This window comes from Nelumbo lutea, chromosome 3 (assembly GCF_056320005.1).
Source record: "Nelumbo lutea isolate HS-2025 chromosome 3, American lotus-T2T, whole genome shotgun sequence".
Lineage (NCBI taxonomy): Eukaryota > Viridiplantae > Streptophyta > Magnoliopsida > Proteales > Nelumbonaceae > Nelumbo > Nelumbo lutea.
Genome location: NC_142686.1, coordinates 3,169,674 through 3,191,981, shown reverse-complemented (window position 1 = coordinate 3,191,981; position 22,308 = coordinate 3,169,674). Strand labels below are relative to the sequence as shown.

At 39.8% G+C, this 22,308-nt stretch overlaps 1 protein-coding gene across 4 annotated transcripts in view; it reads right to left on the bottom strand.

Moving 5' to 3' along the window:
- Positions 1-4,393: 4,393 nt before the first annotated feature.
- LOC148862397 (ENTH/VHS family protein) overlaps positions 4,394-22,308 on the bottom strand; it is an 88,880-nt gene continuing 70,965 nt past the window's right edge. For 3 of the 4 annotated variants that reach the window (XM_088980483.1, XM_088980482.1, XM_088980487.1), the window contains one exon: positions 4,476-5,516. In XM_088980483.1, coding sequence (XP_088836609.1) covers positions 4,686-5,516 — 831 coding nt within the window. In that variant the 3' untranslated portion in view covers positions 4,476-4,685. Of the gene's footprint in view, positions 5,517-22,308 lie in introns of all 4 variants that reach the window. The other variant, XM_088980486.1, reaches the window with a different exon arrangement.

Here is a 22,308-nt window from a genome sequence, read left to right as displayed (position 1 = left end):
ATTTTTTATATTTTTTGTAATTTCTTGTTTTTATGTATTTTATATTTTAAAATATTTTTTTGAACATTTTCCTTTTTTTTTCTATAAAGGTTAAAATAGTAATATATTAACATCCGTTAATATGTTTAACGTCAAGTTAGTGACATTGTGAGATTTAGACATTTTGGAAAGTTGTGGTGAGTTTAAGAGAAATGCTGAAAAATCATGGTGAGTTTGAACCTTTTCCTTTTTTTCTTTACATCTCTAACCAAGGTTTTTAAAATCAGACAAGTCACGGAACCATTTTGGGGACCGGTTCTTAGATTGAAGGGTCCAATCGTTTGATTCAAATAGATGGCCCAATCTGTTTTGACTTAAAAAATTAAAATAAATAAAATAAAAAATGGCCAAAAAACGTTGTCCAAGTTGATCGTTGATCAAATCAACAGTTTTGGCCAAAAAACAAATTTAGGGTGAAACTAAACTAGTTTCCTGGCCATTTCCCAAGTCAACTGGTCCAAATGTATCCAGTTTACAAAACCATGTCCCAACTACACATGCAATAAAATCCCAAACTTTAGATGCACACAAAGAAACTTAGAATTTAGTTTTCAAATAGGATTTTGCCATTTTACACTCGACAAATTTCTTAAACTTCTCCTAAGGTTTAAGAAATTAACTAACTACATCTCAAACTTATAATTTTTTTTAAATCCCAATTTTACCCTTCATTCTCTTTCTCTTTCTCTCTCACCGCAGCTACAATTCGCTGCAGCAGCAGAACCCTCCACCTCGACCCCTCTCTCTCTACAACTCGTTTCATCACTGCAGCAGCGAATAGTGCAAGTTATCGAATCCGGTGTATCCACCACCAGCCGTTTCAAGGCCACCGTTGTTCAGGTGCTTGTCCATTGAGCCACACCTTTCTGTCACCCTCCCGTTCATCTCCATTCTGTCGGCCAACACCGCCGTTGCTGCATCAGCTGCCTTCCTCCATTGCTCTGTCTCTGTCTGCACCCTCAACTTCTTCTGGTGCTTCTAAATCACAACGGAGATGTACCTACTGATCCACATGCTCCACTTCCCGCTTCAGCTCTATTAGTGTTCCCAGTCCTCTGCCGCGTTAAAGTTGTTCAACGATGCTAGACAGGTGGTGGTCAAAACAGATGAAGGTAGCCGAAAGTGATTAGGTCATCTGGTGTTTCTTCAGAGTGGATTCCTCCTCCATAACTAGAAAAGAGGCAGACTTCACCGCTGCCTCCTTCACCTTCTTTTTCAAGAGCTCGTTCTCTTCCCGAGCCATCTCCAATTGCTTCTCCTTCTCTGTCAACTTCTCTTTCAGCAAGCTGATCTCGTCAATCATCACAACCAAGTTGTCCAATGCTGATTTCCTCATTGGGTTCATGGGTTTCCCGTGGAGGAGGAGGAAGGTGTTCTACCTCCTTAGTGGCCTCCTCTGCGGCTGGCTCCTTAGTCTTCTTCTCTAGCTCTTCCTGAGCTTTTTTCTTATCAGCTTCCGCAAAAGCCAACTGCTCTTTCAGCTTCTTCAGCTCCTCTTGGGCCTGACCCAATTGAGATTTCAAATCGGTAGTGGGGTCTCAAGCTTTTTTTATGCAAAGGATTAGAATGAGCCAGAAGAATGATGGGCAAAATGGTATTTTTAATCCTCCCATTAACAGGCATGCAGAAGATTTAGTCAATTGTCGGTAGGGACACTTTAACAAAATACTGAAACAGTAAACGTATAGTTAATCAATTTCTTAAATCTTAGAGATAATTTAAAAAACAAGTAATACTCACCAAGGCCCAAACTTGACAACACCATTACCCAAGGTAGATATATAATAGCATAAGGTTTTGCCACGAGGGATATTTATTTAGTGGGTCCTAAGAGAGAGAGAATCTAGGTGGTTTGAGATTTGTTTATCTTCACATTTTTTTGGTCTCAATTCGAATAAACTATTCACAAGGCATACACACTAGAACACATACACAGACAAGATGTAGACGTAATTTCACTCAAGTGAGGACTTGAAACAAAAGTATGATCATCTTTTTGTCTCTAATCAGTGTTTCGTTCTGTCCCAAGTTACTTTGTTGTTTAGTAATAGTATATTGTTTGGGTTGAAGACCTAAGCTACAGTTCAGTCACAATCCCAAGAGCATGGGAACCTCCTGGCTCTTTGACCATAGTTTTTGCCGTAGTCAAATGCCTATTGTGGTTTTTGTATTATACTTTCTTAGGGTTAGGGTTGGATACTGCAATGTGCATTAGTTATTTTGTCACCAACTTTCTGAAACATGAGTAAAACATAACAAGTTCACATTTGTGCCCCACAATGCTCCACAGCACATCCCCACTTTGTATTAGGAACATCTCCCGATGATGTTTTATCATCTCGTGTATTTATTATGGGGAGATGTTTCCATTACAAGGTAGGAATGTGATATGGGGCATTGTAGGGTGCTCCTTTGTGGGGGGCACACAGGGCAGATGTGAACTCAAACATAACACATGCATACACTCACGCCCTTACATATGCACGTTGTTGATTCATATATGTATGTATCTATTCCAAATGGAACTTTTATTCCATATTAGGGCCATGTATTTTAGCTGATGACCCTGCAACTGAAAGGTTTGGATTTGGTCCCAACAACCATCCTAACAAGCCATACATTGGAAACATCTGCTGTGTCATTCATGGGGAGATGTTTCCAACAATGTTTAAAAGTTAAAATAAAAAATGACTAAAAACCATTGTTTAGATTGAACAGACGGACAGTTCCACTGCCCGGGTCAGTGAGTGGGTCACTGACCAAGTCAACAGTTTTTGGCTAAGGGACTGATTAAGGGTGAAACAGATCCTGAATGGTTCCCAGGTCAAATGGTCCAACTGTCTAAATCAACGGTCAATGAAGATTCGAAAACACTGCTTTCCAATGTACTGCTGCAATGGTTTGCGGGGACACTTGTTGAGACCAAATCCAAACTCGTAGCTGAATGGTGAGTTGGTATCCCTCCGAGTATAGAGGCATGGTATCAAACCCGCATAAATGCAGGATCTCCCTAATATAATACCACTCCTTAACACTATCTCCTATTCTCCTTGTGCACCCTGCTCTGTCCCCACCCCTTAATCCTCCTTTAATATATAACATTAGTACCAAAAAGGTTTCAGCCACAACCATCCGTCCTACAAACATTATTCTCAACATTACCTCTGTGTTCATCTCCTCTACCTCTACCATTCTCACATATCACCACCTTTTTACCCTTCTAGCCTTCTCTTATACCCCAACAGTGGTCATTATACTCATCTCATCAACAATCCCTCCACTACTGCCAGTCCATTTCACCTCCACTTCTACCTTATTTCCACCATCACCTCCTTCTTCATCCCTTTCACCATTAATATCATCAGGAGTTTCAAAACTATGTGAAAGTACAAGGTGGTAAATTATATAGGGGGTTAAGGGTCACGGTCTCCCTTCCCCAAGAATTTTGCATCCTTATCGTAGGGATGATGAATTGAGCACTTGGTGCAAGTGTGCAACCAAAATGCTCGAGAAAGAAGGAAATATACAAATTCAACTAATAATCCAGAAGAAAGACAATTGAAAACGAAAACAAAGCCAAAATTCCTTTGATCGATTGGCATTCCCCACTCAAAAAGAGGCCTTCCTCCATGTCTCTTTGTTAGTTACAGTACGCACCATACACAATGTATCGTATAAACATAATTCTAATTTCAAGTCTCCCTTGACGTGCTTTCCAGTTACCACTTTTTCTTTCCTTTATTTTTTATCAATCCCTTTTAAAGTATGTACGGAATTAAGTGTTTCTTTTTTTTGGGTAACAAAACTAGCAAAAGTTGATCACTTTAAATTTGTCAAAGTTATATTTGTTTATAAAAAAAAAATTACTACAATGTTCATTGGCTTCAATGTTAAACGTAGGCTTTGATGGCCGTGCATATAAAATTATATTTGTAACTTTACACAAGCCTAATTACATGTTCTGCGCTTCCCTTCTCTGCTTTATTTATTTATTCATTTTTATGGTGGGGGAGGTATTTCCATTTCAACCACTGTTCCAGAGTGATCCCATAACAGGAAACAGACATCATGGTGCTCCCTTCTCCCACCAACACATCAAAACAGTTCAATAATGTCAATCAACAGCTTTCTAGTATAGCTTGGTCGACACCATCCATATTGACCTGCGAGCCTCTTCCCTCTGAAGGTGCCAGCACAAAGTGGATAACGTTCTTCACTTACTGGCCACGACAGTTCTTTTCTGATTTCTTCCTATTTCCATAAACCCCACCCTATTATGGGGCCAACTATGCACTCTTACAATATAACAGACACGATTGAAAAGAAGAGCATTCCTGCAGAATCACTTGGCGGGTGTTCGACAATGCGAGTGGTTTTGTTTTCTTAAACAAAAACAACTGCTGTGTCAGCAGAAACAGTACACATCACCCCTCAACTACTAAACTCACATCTGCACGGATATAAAGATTATAAAACCCAAAGTGGTTGTGGACTGTGGAGTTTAATATACAAACATGTATGCGTTATAAGAACTCCCCGTTCATCAAGTGCTGGGAGAAAATGTTCCTTTGGTCAAAAGATCAGTGTAAAATACAGGTCACTCAACAAAACTTTCTTCCTATTGTTACCCCTTGAGGTCTGGGCATCTACTGTCGCGAAATGGGAGGTGGTGTTGACTGCAATGGTGGCTGGCTATAAAACCCACCTTCTGATGTTTGAAAACTTTGATAAGGATTCTGATGAGAAGGATAGGAAGGTACACTTGTAACAGGGGCCCCAACCATTGGATAACCAGGCAAAGGTGGGGGTTGTTGTAAGGCTGTACCATAGCTGTAAGGTACACTCGTCATTGGTCCAGCTGTCTGTATGAACTGAGCAGTTGGAGGCAGCAGGGGTGGTAGTGGTGGTGGCAGTGGTTGCTGCATGGTTATACCTGAATGTGAGATTGGTGAAGATGATGTGGGCAGCTGTTGATTTGGAGTCAATTGTGAGGTGGTTGCAACCTGGTTTTGTAGTTGTGATTCAGGATGTGGAAAACATGGCAGCTGTGGTTGAGGAGCTACAAAAGATTGACCATTGTCAACTTTAGGCTTCTTGTCTGGAGGATAATCACTGAGAGATTCACTTAACGAGCCGCTAATTACACCCTCTGATGCCAGAGAGGAAAGCACAAAAGTGAGCATCTGGGCTGAGGAAGTTGAAGCTGCAAGCTTTGCTGCCACAGCAGCTGCTGCAGATTTCCGCGATTCTTCATGGATGTTGACGGACTTGTCAAGAAAAGATCCCTGTTGTGTATACATGACTGGAGCTGATTGTTCTTTGTCCCCACCAACAATCGCATTATCTGGAGTGAAACTGGGAGGTCCCTCAGAGGTGTTCACTTCGTTCAACTTTTGCTCCACTAGCAACTTCTTGCTGTTGCAGTTAAGCAACTGTTGGCAGATGTTGCCAGCATGTTCTGACTGAGACTGAGCAACCTGAGAAATGTCAAGAGAAAAAAGAGTGTAACATTGACCATATATTCATTATCATGCTAACCTCTGACCTGTTTTGATACAATCAACCTAGATGTGAAAAATGATAAATACAAGAATCCAGACAGGGCCATCATGTGTCATTTTTAAGCCACCGACTGCAAATGGAATTCCATGTTGAATGTGTGCCAATAAGAGAATGACAATGAGTCATATTTGATGACAAATAAAAATGATCTTTAGACAAACCAGGAGCTATCATCATACAATTATCCCCTTGTTAGCTAATTTGTTGATGCAACAACAAATTGTAGTTACTTTCAAAGGAGAATGATTCAGAATCCACTTTGGGTTAAGCTTCGATAAATAACACATTTTCTTTTCACCCATCTACACAGATAACACGTTTTAGCAGTGATTTAAAAGGCATGCCTGGATGCACAGGTGAGGTGCATCTCAAGGCCTGTGCCACAGCATACCACAATGTGTCCATAATTTGTTACTTCCATCCAGTCAAACAATAACTATTCAGTTTGACATGCTGATTAGGAAGCCTTCTGCATATTGTCATTTTACCACCGGAAACCATCATCTACACAGATCATTTGTACATTGTAGTATCAATCAAACATATAACAACCCAACAAATGTTTCCTTTTATTTGGTTACCAACTCTTGATACATTTTAGGATGTGCAATAACTATTTCTGGCCCATAGGCATCAGGAATTACAAGACTATGAGTAGGCACTATTACCATGTTTTCAATCGCCAACGCATGCTTTAAGTGACAAACTAATTTTGTCATCTCCTTTGCACCCTACTATCCCAACCATTTGATGTTGGTTATATAGATCATATTTCACCATTTCACACTATGAAGGGCCAAATCCCTTGCTAATTCACAACTGTGATACTAAAGTACAGAAGGCATGCTGACACAAGCATGGATATGGGAAATGGGAATGACTCCATTTCCTAAGATCCCAAACATGGATATGGCTATGGGTACCCCACTAAATACACTTGTACTCTTAATCTAGTTTTTGAAACCGTATCATTTCATAATACTTATGTCTTGTCAAATTTAATGAAAATTTTTAAAATATGCATATTTTATAGTATGATTTGTTAAAATATATCATTTTACATATTTTGAAACATTTATTGCTATGAAGTATTCTTTTAGAAGTATTGATACAGTGTCTGGTGTTGTATCAGGTACATATTAGAAACGGGTGTATTTTCTTTGTTTTTAACTGAATTTTTTTATTAATTCACCAAAAGGATATTATGTACACAATGCCTAGCATCCCTTTGTCTAGGCTGGATTTCTCCACCTATGCCATTAGGTTGCACATATTGAAGCCCAGAATAATTGCTCCCTATTTACCCCTTGTTTAGTCAATGTATTTACTAAACCCTTTGCTCCCATTTGGACCCACTGAAAGGTGGCTTCTAATCCCCTCTGTGGTCTTCTTGTTCTCCTAATAACTTGTCTATGAATCCATAGAACCTGGTGTTGTTCAGCCATCCCACTACCACTTTTGAGTCCCTTTCAATCATACTCTTGAGGTTAAATGACTTTGTATCTCCATTCCTTGCTTACCAATATGTCTTAAACATATGTTTAGGCACTAGTAGTTCTTCTCTCTTGATTCATAGCATTCAGCATTCAAGTACGTGTTTCTAGTTGATGAGTATCTCTTTCCTTTGGGACTCTTGGGCCGAAGCGAGTAATTGCCGATCGACTTGTTCTGTGCCATCAACAACATCTTTCTTTCTTGTTGGATAGTCTATTCTTTTGTTGGTGGTCAGCAAGCTTCACACGAAGGCAGCTATGGAGTTAAGAGCTTTGTCACTTGTATTTCTTTCTAGTTAGTGATTCCTTCTTTCGTAACATGTCTCTCTAGTACCATGTTTTCTTTCCTTTCTGACTCCACTGCTCTAGGCTGTTGCTAATACTTCTGCTTACCACAGACAACCAGTCCTGAGTAAAGTGCAAGTATATCCCATTATTATCTCTAAGAGATCTGGCCAACTCTTGGAGGTCCAGGATTGACAATTGAGCTTCCATCGAAATTCAGCTGTACGCACCCAATGTTTGGAGATGCCCAATGGATATAGGCAGTATCCCTAGTAGTATATGAATCAGCCACCATTAGGGGTGATCATTTGTACCCACCCCGGAAATTTCCAAGCTTGGGCCTAGGTTGTGTCTAGACCTGTTCATGGGCTGGGCTTCAGGCCTGACTTACACTGTGTCGGGCTTGGGTTTCAGGCTGGGCCCCATTCAAATTTTAGCAAAATCCAAGCCCGAGCCTGGCCCATAAACAGGTCTACTTGTGTCCAGGCACAAGCCACAAAAATTTACATATAATACATATAGATAAATGTGTTATTTTTAAATTGTATATCATCATCATTATCTAAGCCTTGTCCCAACTGTATGGTGTTGACTACATGAATCCCATTTTGTCCTTCCGTTCTGTTTAGTGCCATATACAATGGACACCTAAACATTTCTTATTATTTCCACCCAAGTCCTATTTAGCCTGCACCTAGCTCTTCTAGCCCCTTCAAATTGTAATAAATCACTTTTTCTTATCAGGTATTCTATACACGTGAACAAACCATCTTAATCTACTTTCTCTCACTGTGTCATCCATCAGAGCTACTCCTAGGTTCCTTCCTATGACTTCAATCTACTTTTTCTTGATCATACGCCTTCTTAGCTCTGCTATTTCTATCAATCTCAATTAATTCTTCCTCTTTGTATTTGTACCTTGAGATGTGCCAAAGGAACTTACCTTTCCCCCTCGCCGTAGTCCTTTTTTTTTTTTTTTTTATTTTGCCCTTTGAATATTTCTTTCTTCCCAAATAGTCCAGATGATTGCCATTCTTGTACATCTCCATAGTATTCTCCCTATTTTTCGAAAGAACTTTAAGTGATTTAGGTTGAAGAGTTTGGTCGTGTCCATCATCAACCAAAAAGAGAGAACTCCAAATGCTAGAGACTAAACAAAATGGAAGTAGTAAGTGGTCTCCTCCAGTGCAACAAAGAGGACAAACATGAGAAGTAAGACACCAATTGGGTTGTCTCTTTTGAAGAGCACCACAAGTATTGATTTTTTCAAGAGAAACCTTCCAACAAAAAGTTTGCATCTTAGGGGCATAGGTCTACTCCAAACTTCTTTCATTGGAAAAGAAGGGACTGAAACAGGGGGGGGGTGTGAAAGGATATAGAAAACTGAGGCATACGTGGAAAAATCCCTAGATGAGTCCCTCAGGCCTCTTCTAAAGCCAAAAATCCTAACTAGTCCCTATTGAGGATATAACAAAGAATTTAGAAATAGGTTCTTTTTTTGTAGGAGAGAGAGAGTGAGCGAGTAGAGATTAGGGTGGTCTCGGTGTAGCATCCCCCATCAAAAGGTCTTCACAGAGAAATATCCCATTTCCATCATAAGCATCATATACACTATAGCTCAGGAAGGAAGGAAGAACACAGTGAATTACCTTCCAAGGGGAGGTCTGAAAACAGGATTTTAGGCATGTATAGGTACCTGGGTATCATAGATTGCAAGTCCATAGATCTTTGCCCACTGCTTCAACCTTTGTCTCTTTTGGCTTCTTCTTGGATCTTTTAGAACCCTCTAACTTGCGAGCAATTACTCTTTCTTATTGTTGTATCTTCAATAACATGATTAAACAATCTTAGTATACTTAACCTAAGTTGCCATAAAGGTGTTCATTTCTAGTTGTCTCTTTTAGACTTCCTGACTATCCACTTCTTTATCTCCACTGAAGTAATTTTATGCAAGTATTGGTTTCTGATTACCAACACTCCACCTTGTACACTTAAATGAAACATTCCAAAGATCATGATGAGCCTCTTTGTGATGCTATTCACTACATGCAGCTTGCAGTTGGTCTTGTCCATCACACATCCCATTATTGCCCACGTTATCCATGTTATAGCCAGTCCATGTCAGTGCCCTGACAAATAACACCTAGCCATTGCTGACCAAGATCATTTGCTATCTAAAGGGTACTGTGTCCAAGATTATTTTCTATCACACATCCCAATCCTGACTTGGACACAGTAGACATTCTATGCTCTAGATGGTATATTCCTGGGTGATTTCCTCATCTCTTGGACGTACACTGTCCAAATCATTTGTAAAATTGAATGCCATAATCATAAGCCTACACTGATATTATTTAGGTGCAGGGTCTTTCAGGGCCTTGGGTCTTACCACTTTATACTGATAACTTTAGTGTGATTCAAATTACCTCCAACACAGTTTTACAAATGCAACAAACCTATCGAGGTAGATTGGCACTTTACTCAGAACCAATTTCTTGTTGATATAATCACTTTTCCTCGCATAGTCTTTGCCATTCAGGTTGCTGATATCTTCACCAAATCAGTTTGAGGTAAAGTATAGAAAGAGAGTCATATATTGTAATCCTACATCCCTACTGTACTATGGTACAACAATCGCACTATGATATTTGCTATCCTTCTTTTATTTTCTTTGTTGGCTTGGAGGGGCATGTTTGTACATCAGAGCCTCCCTTAATAAAACAACTCTTGAAAAGAAAATTTTATAAAATAGTTTAAGGCCATTTATGCTATATTGAGTGGAGTGTCTGGCAGTCAGGAAACAACATCCAGAAAATGAGTGGCAAAAATGTGTACTGAGATAGGATCAGTAATGAAGTCATTCGAAGGAACCTAGGAGTAGCTCCAATTGGTGATAAAATGAGAGAGTAGTAGACTAAGAAGGCTTGGTCACATACATAGAAGTCCAGTGACAGCACCTGTAAGAAGTGATCTGTAAAAGCTGAAGGAGCTAGAAGGGCTAGGGATAGGCCAAAAAGGAAATGGAGTAAAAGTAAGAAGTGATTTAAGTGCTCATAATTTAATAATGGATATGGCATTAAATAAACAGAATGGTGAAATATGATTTATGTACCCAACCCCATATATTTAGGATAAGGCTTGGATGATGATGATGATGAACTGTTTTCAAAACCGATGTAACGGCCGGAATTGTTGAACCCCAACCCATTGACTTTGGGTTGTGGTTGGGTTTGCCCAATTTCTTCACTTCCTTTTGCTAAAATATTCATGTTTTTTTATGACTAGCAGATTAAGGTTAACTTACCTTAGCACTATTATATGTACAAGGACCTAGCTATGGTGCTTTAAAAATATAGTACATATACTAGAAAATTTTTGCCTTTAAATTTAAAACCTGTTGAAATAATTTAGTTGTTGGTGTTAGGGTCAGTTTGGCTAGTTAAAGCTTTTTTTATTTCTATTTTTTTACTTCTGTTATGTCTGTTATTGTACTCACTTATAGCAGGGGCACAAGGGTCTTTTCCCTTGTTATTTCTGCCACCCTATATATATTATAATAAAAGCTGGCGCCGCCAGTACTGTTACATTGCCAATCCCTTCTCTTCTCTTCCCCTTCTCTCTTCTTCTTCTCTTCTCTTCTCTTCTCTTCCTCTTATTTCTGGCCGGCCACACTGTCAAGATGGTATCAGAGCGGGAATACTGACTGAGAGAACAGATCGAACAGATCGAACAGACTTCACTCTTCCAACTTGCTGAATCTGGGCGGAACAGAGATCTGAATCTGGACTGAGGAAAACAGATCTACAACTGGTACAGTCCTTCCTTTTTTCTCTTCCTTACCTTCCTTGGTCATGTACCAAGTGAAAAAACCAAATGAATTTGGGCTGCTTAATGCTGTCAGATCCTTGTACCTCTGTTTTTTGGGATAGTGTGATCCTGTTCCTCTGTTTTTTGGGATAGTGTGATCCTTCGACATTCTGGAAGGCTGGTAGGTTGGGACTGTTAAACCGTACAGGTCTGAAATTTGCCGAATTTTGCCTTTTTTTGTCCTGAAATTGGTACTGTTTGTGCTCAGACTGTTTTCAAACCCAAGTGTGTGGGTGTGGACTGAGTGGAGCATTTTTTTGTGGAGTAAGGAGGGGTCCTAAGTCCGGTGTTTGGGACTGATTGTCTGTTTTGACCATGTCGTCTGAGAATTCTGCTACTTCAGAGATTTCGGGGAGCCACAATGGAGTGAGTGGGGGAATGGATATGAGTTTTCCCATGGCTGTTATTCCCTTTGATGGTCTGAACTACCTTGAGTGGTCTAGGGGAATAAAACTCTACATCACTGCTAGGGGGAAAATAGGATACATCAATGGGAGAGTGAAGGAACCGAAGTACGAAAGTGCTGAATATGATAGGTGGAACCAAGAGAATAGTATGGTGATGTCTTAGCTCTTGGTTTCCATGCTGCCACAGGTAAGTAAGACTTTTATGTGGGCTGAAATTGCTTGTGAGATAATGGGAACAAGCGAAATCCACCTATTCAGAGCAGAGACACTATGCCAAGATATATCAACTGCAAGCTGAATCCTCTACTTTCAAGCATGGGAAGAGGAGTCTCTCGATGTACTATTCTGATTTGACATCGATATGGAAAGAACTTGATCACTATTAGAATGTGAATTGGAAGTGTGATGAAGATGCAAAGGCGTATAAGTCACTTGTATCTCAGCAACGGGTCTTTGCCTTTCTCCTAGGGCTGAATCCTTCATATGAGTACATCAAGGTGCAGATCTTGGGTAGTAAAGACTTGCCATTAGTTCAGGAGGTGTATACCTTAGTGCAGTCAAAAGAGTAGAAGTGTGATGAATTGTGTAGAAGGGGAGTCAGTTGCCCTAGCTGTCCAGGGAAATTCAGATACAAATGTCGGAGGTGTTTTTAAAAAAGGTGACTCTTAGAAAAAAAACAGATGATAAGAGTAAACTTTGGTGAACTCATTTCCAGAAGACACAACACACGAGAGATACATGTTGGGATCTCCATGGAAAACCTAAATGGGCACAGGATTTGGGTAAGAAGTCAACACCTGATCAGGGCAAGGAACCAAGCCGGTAGAATCAGAAAAAGTATAATTCAGCTAATATGGCGTCGACAGAGACTAGTCCTTTGGTAACTCAGGACTCTCCGCCAGATAGATTTTGGTCCTACTCCCTCTACCTCTTTTGCATCTACATCAGGTAATGCTGCCACTACCTTCCATGTGTCATCTCATACCACTGATTCTCCTTGGATTATTGACTTCGGAGCCTCAAACCACATGACCGGTAAGTCAAATTTATTTCAAACATATAACCTTCTCTCTGGGAGAGATAAGGTGAGACTAGCTGATGGTTCTTTTTCTACCATAGCTGGCCGAGGTACCACACTTCTCCCACTTGGCCTTACCCTTCCTAATGTACTGCATGTTCCAAAATTACCTATTAATTTGCTGTCCATTAGTAGTATAACTCACTTCTTGAACTGTTCAGTCACTTTTTTCCGTCTTCATGTGTGTTTCAGGATTTGGCCTCGAGGAAGACAATTAGTAGAAAAAGCATGGTTGATGGCCTCTACGCGTTGGAGAATATAGCTGGTCTTGTGGCTATAGAGTCCATGAGTTTGTCAGGTGAGAGTCAAGCCTATTTATGGCATAGTTGTCTAGGTCATCTTTCTTTTGAGTCATTAAAAGTTATGTTTCCAAAGTTGCTTGAGTCCTTGTTAGTGAGTCAGTTATAATGTCAGACATGTCAATTGAATAAACATTGTAGAAGTTCTTTACCTTTGTGAAATAAAAGATCTGAATTTCCATTTCATATTGTTTATTCTGATGTTTGGGGCTCTATTACTCTACCCACTGAGGCTGGATATAAGTACTTCATTACCTTGATTGATGATTATTCTAGATACACCTGAATTTACCCTATGCAATCTCGAGATGAAGTGCCAAAAATTGTGAAAGACTTTCAACGCATGGTGTTCACTTAGTTCCAAACGGAAATCCATATCTTCCAGTCGGACAATGCAAAGGAATACTTCCATAGTGACCTCACGGAGTTTTTTGCTTCGAGTGGGTCACTTCAGCGAAACTCTTGTGCCAGGACACCCCAACAAAATGGTGTTGTTGAACGAAAGAATCGTCACCTTCTCGAAGTAGCTCGTGGCTTATTAATTCATATGAATGTGCCAAAACGTTTTTGGATGGATGCAGTCTTGTGTGCTACATACATCATCAACCGCATGCCCTCTCGGTTACTAGAGGATAAGGCCCCACATCAGCTTTTGTTTTCCTCGGGCTATTCCCTGTGTTTTTCTTGGTTACCCTTTATCTCAAAAGGGGTATCGTTGCTATGATCCTACCTCTTGCAAGTACTATGTCTCCATTGATGTATCCTTCTTTGAGAATCAACATTTTTTCTCGGTTTCTCCTCAGGGGGATAGTAGGGTTGAGGAGAAACAAAAGACTCAAACTCAACTACCTCATTTACCCGATCCTCCTCCATTCTGGGTTTTTCATCGTCACCATAAAAGCCAGCAGAGTTCAAGAGCCGTGGAACTTGACACTATGCAACCAACATCATCGGATTCACCAGAGGCAGATCCGTCTCATCAGCCAGGTACACTTAATTCTATTGATATGTTTGTTCCTTTAAATGTTGATTCACCTGTCATCAATGATCTTGATATTCCTATTGCTAAGAGAAAGGGTGTTATGTCTTGTACCACTAATCATCCTATCTCTAATTTTGTGTCCTATGATCATGTTTCTCCTTCATTCCGTGCATTCCTCTCTTCTGTGAACAGTGTCCCCGTTCCTAAGAATGTGGCAGAAGCTTTGTCTAAACCTGAGTGGACAGATGCAATGCAGGAAGAAATTGATGCTTTACACAAAAATGGCACTTGGGAGTTGGTGAACCTTCTTGAAGGGAAGGAACCGGTGGGTTGCAAGTGGGTGTTCACAGTGAAACACAAGGCTGATGGAACTGTTGAAAGGTACAAGGCTAGACTGGTAGCAAGAGGCTTTACATAGGTATATGAAGTGGACTATGCAGAGACTTTTGCTCCAGTAGCCAAGATGAACTCTATTAGGATCCTTCTTTCATTGGCAGCAAATCTTGACTGGGAACTTCACCAATTGGACATAAAAAATGCTTTCTTGAATGGTGACTTTGAAGAGGAAGTGTACATGACCCAACCTCCAGGATTTTGTGCCAAAGGTAGTGAAAAAAAGATGTGCAAGTTAAAAAAATCTTTATATGGGTTAAAACAATCACCTCGGGCTTGGTTTAGTTAGTTCCATTTAGCAGTTCAACAGATGGGGTTCAAACAATGCCAGTCAGATCACACTCTATTTGTGAAAATAGGTGAAGGGAAAATTGCAGCTCTTATTGTGTATGTGGATGACATAGTGATCACGGGAGATTAGGAGGCTGAAATACGAAAACTAAAAAAATTCTTAGCCACTCAATTTGAGGTGAAAGATCTAGGCCCCTTACGTTATTTCCTTGGAATTGAAGTTGCCCGCTCTCACAAGGGCATCTTTATTTCCCAACGGAAATATGTACTAGATCTACTAGAAGATACAGGCAAGTTGGGGGTAAAACCAATTGACTAACCATCATCTGGGAGACAGTCAGGGAGAGTTTTTGAAAGATGTGAAGAAGTTCCAGAGACTCGTAGGGAGACTTTTGTATTTGTCTATGACCAGGCCTGATATTGCTTATGTAGTGGGTGTCCTTAGTCAATTCATGCACAATCCTAGGACAACTCACTTTGAAGTTGCAGAGAGGATCCTGAGATATCTCAAGAAGTTTCCCGGAGCTGGTTTGTTGTTCCAGAAACATGGTCACTTAAAGGTGGAAGTATATATTGATGCAGTGGGGAGGAGCAGTCAATGACCGAAAGTCCACCAGTGGGTATTGTGCCTTTGTAAGAGGAAACCTGGTCACATGGAGAAGTAAAAAACAAAGTGTGGTGGCTAGATCTAGTGCTGAAGCAGAGTATAGAGCAATGTCTCATGGGGTTTCTGAAATCATGTGGATAAGAAATCTGTTAGGTGAACTGGGTTTTGCAGTGAGCAATCCTATGTCATTCTACTATGACAATAAAGCTGCTATCAATATTGTTGCTAATCCAGTATTGCATGATAGGACGAAACACATTGAAGTGGACAAGCATTTTATTAGAGAGAAACTTGTAAATGGAGAAGTGTGTAGTCCATATGTCAGCTCAAAAGAACAACTTGCAGATATCTTCACCAAAAGTCTTCATCATGTGCGGCACAAAGATTTGTGTGACAAGTTGGGCATGATTGACATCTATGCTCCAACTTGAGGGGGAGTGTTGAAATAATTTAGTTGTTGGTGTTAAGGTCTGTTTGGCTAGTTAAAGCATTTTTTATTTCTATTTTTACTTCTATTATGTCTGTTATTGTACTCACTTATAGTAGGGGCACAAGGGTCTTTTCCCTTGTTATTTCTGCTGCCCTATATATATTATAATAAAAGCTGGCGCCGCCAGTACTGTTACATTGCCGATCCCTTCTCTTCTCTTCTCCCTTCTCTCTTCTTCTTCTCTTCTCTTCTCTTCCTCTTATTTCTGGCTGGCCACACTGTCAAGAAAACCGTTGATACGCATTCATGGATGCTGTAGAAGAAGCTGGATCGAATCAGCTTATTCCAGCTTCTTTTACAGGTGCAAAGTTGAACACACTTATACAGGCACATGCATGCATTCCATCCATCCATCCATATATACATAAATGCCACAAGAGTACTTTAGTCCTTTTGTGTTATTTTTATTTTAGTTGCCCTAAGCTGGAAACGCCAGCCTGACTTTTTGGCTCTCTTCTTCTCTTCTCTGAGTTCTCTCCTCTCTTCCTTCCTCCCTCTCTCTCTTCATTCTCCTCTTCAATAATATGGTATCAGAGCAGGATGGTGAGCTCTAGGATTGTTTCCTCTGATTGTGGTCTCTGTTCTCTTTTCCTAGACTGAGAATGGAATGAACAACCTTCGCTCAGATCTGAAAACTCCACGCCTGCTTTTCTCTTCTTCTATCTTAGCCAAGGCATCAAGAATCAATACCGGAAATCTGTGGATGGTTGGTCTGAAGAGATTAAAGAGGTATGTACCTTTGTTTTTATTAAATATTACAACTTTTTGGATTGGAGACCTACAAAATCATACTTGGACTGAACAGGGACAAACTCTGTACCACTTGTAACCTTAGTTCTTGGTAGTAAAACCAAGAACAGTCCAGTTTTTGTATTGACCGAATGGTGTAGAGGAGTTCAAACTCCTTTGTGGATCAAAAGATCCAAAACCGTAGAAAGTTTGAACCTCTGTAGGTCATGAGTGACTTGGTTCTGTCAGCAAATTGCTGCAGTAATTAATTGCTGATGTTTGGGTGGCTTGTGTTAGCCTTAGAGTGGTCTGTATGACCTGTATATGTAGTGTAGCAGCAGCAGCATTGTCTGGATGTGTGCTTTGCATGTACCCAAGTTCATAGGGAGTGGTTGTCTAAACCTGCTGTAGTTCCTATTACCTATTTCCTATGTGGACTGAAGTAACAAATTACTGTCCTCTCTGGAGTTGTTATTTATGGCTGCTGAGGACACTACAACATCAGGAACTACATCTAATCAGGGTGGACTGAGCAGTGGTCATGATCAGTGTTTTAAAAGTGCAAGGGTCAATTTGCGCCTGAGGCGCAAGGTGTGCGCCTTTTTAAACAAGGCGCAAAATTACAAAAAAAGGCTAAAAAAAAAGTCAGAAAATTCAAAAAAAAATGCAAAAATATTAAACATAATGTTAATAACAAATATAAACTTAAATTTTAAAATAAATGTTTTAAAAAACCTATTATCTAAAATTAAAATACATAAACATAACATTTAAAGCGTATTCAAATGAAAATTTAAAAATAAAAGCAAACATATAAAGCATTTTCAAGCATGTAAAACCCACAATCTCTTTTTTTCCTTAATTGCATTGCTTCAAGTAGCTAATATGATGTAAAACATATTGCATTCTTGATTCTATGAGTTGCCTTTGTACCATTCCCCTCGAGGCAAGCCCAAACAAGTCTATGTTAGGGTCTGAAATTCTTATTTCTCACATAAAAAATAATGATTTTATAAATTTCATTGCCTTTTAAGAAGATATTTTATTGCAATGAATGAATGAACAACATTAGCAAATGGGGGGTTCTCAGAGCTTCGGTGAGCGAGCAAAATTTTAAAAAGGCTCATGCCTGGGCTGAGGCACAAGGTGCATCAGGTGCACGCCTAGGTGCACCAGGTGTGCGCCTTTACCCATGACTATTACTCCCTTAGGTGGTCGAAATTACTTGGCATGGTCTAAGGAGAAGCGAATGTATATTACTCATGGTTCAAAGTATCGTTACGATACGCCCCATATCGGGCGTATCGTATTGTATCTTTTACAAACGATACGGTCCGAAATGCCTGTTTCTAGGTGTTTCGGACCCCCATTTTTTTAATAATAAAGACAACCTAAATCTTTCCAAAAAACCAAAGTTTGAAAAAAAACAAAAAAAATGTAAGTGTTTCAGCCGTTTCTAAGTACCGATACGATACGACCGAAACTCGTATGGTATCGATACTTTGAACCTTGATATTACTGCTAGAGGCAAGGTAAGGTATATCAATGGGAAGATAAAGGAACCAAGGAAGGTACCACTAAATATGATAAGCGGGATCAAGAGAACTGTATGATCATGTTGTGGCTTCTGGCTAGGGTTGTAAACGGATAGAATTCGAATCAGATCAGGCAATATTTGAATTCAAATCCGACTAGAAAATCTGATACCCGAATTCGACTCGATATTTGACAGATATTGAAAATTAATATCTGAATTTGAATCCGATTAAATATTCAAATATCCAATCGATTCGAATTCAATTAATTAATTATTTTAGATAATTAATAAATATATAAATAAATATTTTATGGGCATAAAGTATATAAATATATAAATTATTTATATAACTTAATTATTATATATAAATTATATAAAATATTTTATATATTATATATAAGAATAAAGAATCGGTCGGATTCAGATATTTATCGAATCGAATCAGGTCATATCCGAATTCGATTCGACTATGTCGAATATCAAATTCGAAATCGGGTTTTTGAATACCGTTGACACCCCTACTTCTAGCATCAATGCTACTTTCTATTAAGTAGAACTTTATGTGGGCAGAGATAGCTAGAGAAATATGGGAATAGGCAAAGGCAACATATTTTGAACAGAGACTAATGGTAGGATTTATTAGTTACAAGCAAAATCTTCCACATGTAAGCAGGGGGAAAGGAGTTTATCTTCCTATTATTCAGCCCTTACTTCAGTCTAGAAGGAGCTGAATCATTACCAAAGCATTGAGTGGAAGAGTGACAAAGATGCTAAAGCCTACAAACAACTGGTTTCTCAGCAGCAAGTTTTTGCTTTCTTGTTAGGCCTTAATCCACATGCATGAACCCACTAGAATTTAAATTTTGGACAGCAAGGATCACCCTTCTATTCGAGAGGTATATGCTTTATTCCAGTCCGAGGAGAGAAGGAGGTCTGCTATGAATGCTCCTTCGGGAGAGATTGTTGCCTTGGTAGTAAGAGGAGAGAAGGAGGTCTTCTTCTCTTCTTTGCAGAAACTTCTTTTCTATTTCTTTTCTATCACATGTTTCAAATCAGATTGCAGTTTTGCACTTTCTACTTGGTATCGAAGAAAGACTAGGGTTTCTTGGAGTTTCCTCTATGCAGTCCTAGATTGGCCGACTGCACGAGGAGATAAAGGGCTGATCAATATACTTCAGACTGCCCAGTTATTGGATTTTTTGGTGGGTTTTAATCATTAAGAGGGTGATCTGTATTTTGGCATCAAAATCAGGAAGAACTGGAATGCAGGGAAGAGTCCTAGTTAAGTTGGACTCTTCATTTTTTACCTGATATTGGGCGATCAGACTTTTCTAGACTTCTCTAGGTTTACTATAGGGGCGGGTCAGTTTCTAGCAGTTTCTGAGCCCTCTAGAGAGATCGGTTCACTATTCTCTCTGGTGGGAGAAGGTGGGAGGAGAGAGATTTCTCTTTAGATAGGTTTTTCTTCCTCCGAGAGCCCTTGTACCCTTGTTTGTGAGATCAATTTGTTTTTGGAAGCTTTCTACCTCAATATTTCTTGTTTTTTACCTGATTGAAGTCAAAATGGAGGGTTGGGGTACTGAGCAGAAGTCCACCGCTGACCTGGGTCTAGGTGGAGGAAGTATCAATGACTCTTTTGGGTCTGGGATTATTACCATAGTAAAATTGGATGGTAAAAATTATTCAGAATGGCTACAATCAGCTAAGATGGCTATTGTTGCTTGTGGGAAATTGGGGTACATCATTGGGGAGGAGAAGAAACCTGAAACAGATTCCTCTCGGTGGGTATAGGAGAATTACATGGTGATGACCTGGCCGTACAATTCTATGTTACCCCATATAAGCAAGAACTTTTTATGGGCTAACACAGCCAAGGATATTTGGGATGGAGTGACAATGTAGCAAAGTCTATTGCAGTTTATGGTAGGAGATAGATCACTTGGAGACTGATTTGGGAGAGTAGCAAAGATGCAACCACTTATCAAAAGCTGGTAGAGAAGAATAAAATGTTTGAGTTTCTAGTAGGATTCAACCCAGAGCATGACATTGCACGACAACATATTCTTTCCTGGGATAAGGGTGGTAGTGATGATGAGAAACCTAGAGAGGAAAGTAGGAGGAATGTGATGATGAGAAACCTAAGCCTTGATAAATCGGTTATGGTCAACACAGTGAAACTTAAGCCGAGTGGAGATAAGGGTGGTAGTGAGCCTAGGAAGGAGGACAAAAAGGACTTGATTTGTGATTACTATAAGAAACCTAGCCATATTAGAGGTACCCACCGGAAGCTCTACCCACACCTTATACCAAGTCAGCTCAAAAACAAGAAGGGGAATGTTAATATGGCAGTGACTGGTGATTTATCAAGGACCACCTACTTCAACTTTTCTAGAGTCTATTGTAGCGGCTGCAGTTAGGGTCGAATTAGAGAGATATGGACAGTTTTTGAGTCAGAGAGATACAACCAGTTTCGACTCATCTTTGGGTGGACAGCAAGGTGCAAGAGGATCAGGAGGTAGTCATTCTACTTCATTTGCATATACAGGTAGTTCACATGCCACTACAAATTATGCCTCAACTACAAGCCCTAGATTATAGACTCAGAAGCCTCAGAACACATGACCAATATTTCCACCATTTTCTCCTCATACCACCTCTACTCTATTAAGACAAAGTTTCCACAATTGATGGATCCCATGTTCCCATTGCTGGGAAGGGGTGTATCAAGATAACTGATACCATTATCCTACCATCTGTACTCTATGTTCCTAGACTAAGCACTAACCTTTTATCTATTAGTGGTTTGACAAAGAATTTGAATTATCAAAGAGGATATTGAGAGTGGTCGTGAAGTGAAGTGAATTGAATCTATCTTCATGATGTGATTCCCGGTCATCATGTCAATAGGGATAGTGAGTCAAAGTCAATGGGTCAAATTATGCTTTGGCATAATCAGTTAGGGCATTTTGTTTTTTGCTTCTTTGTGTTTTTTGTTTCCAAAGTTGTTTGAATTAGTTAGGTTGTCCAGTTTAGAGTGTGAGGGTTGTCAACTAGGAAAACATTGTAGATATTCTTTTAAAGCAAGCAATAAAAGATGCTCTTCAATTTTTGACATTGCCCATACTGATATGTGAGGACCATATCATTATCCTTCTATGGGTGGTTACCGTTGTTTTCTCCTATTTGTGGATGATTATTCTCGGTACTCTTGGATATACTTGATGAGATCCCATGATCAGTACCTTCTTTGGTACAACAATTCCATCAAATGGTGTTAATGCAGTTTAGAGTATGAGCGAAGGTGTTTAGAGAAAAATAATGTCAGGGAATACTTTGAGAAAAATTTAGCATCATACTTATTGGAGCATGGAGTAGCCCATCATAGCAGTAGTACATATACACCAGAACAGAATAGTGTAATAGAATGGTGAGCTCTACAGTCTTCTTGATTAATCAGGTACCCTCTTGTGTTCTTGGATACACTACTCCGTTTAGCCTTCTTTTTCCCAATGGGGAAATGTTCCATGTTCCTTTAAGGGTATTTGGATGTGTATGTTTTGCCCACATTCTTGGTCCTCACCACTCAAAGCTAGACCCTAAGGCAGAAAGGTATGTTTTCCTTGGGTATGTAGGAAATCAAAAGGGGTACTCTTATTATGATCCGATTTCAGAGAGTTTGGATGTCACTATGGATGTCACTTTCTTTAAGTCAACACCCTTTTTCATGGGCAGTTCTTCTCAAGGGGAGGAGTGTTTTGGGGAAGGAAGTGAGCAATCTATACCACTTCCCGTTCTAGCTCCTTTGTCCACTCAAGTGTTTGACCCATCTGCTCCACCCACTTTGCTAGCTCCACTAGGTCTAGATACAGCTCCTTTGTCCACTCCAGTGTTTGACCCACCTGCTCCACCCACTTTGCTAGCCCCACTAGGTCTAGATACAACTCCTTTGTCCACTCCAGTGTTTGACCCACCTGCTCCACCCACTTTGCCAACTCCACTGTGTCTAGATACACAAGGAGGTTGATTCCACAGCAGAGGAACCCATGCCACTCCTTATCGATTCATCGGAGATTCCAGGTTCTATTAACACATGCCCAAGTATGCTTCTTGCTCCCTCTAATGGTCAAGTTCTTGTTGATACCAACACCCCTGTTCTTAACACTATTGTAGATGACCTAGACCTCCCTATTTCACTCTGGAAGGGGAAAAGGAAGTGTACAACTCATTGCATCTCACATCACCTTTCCTA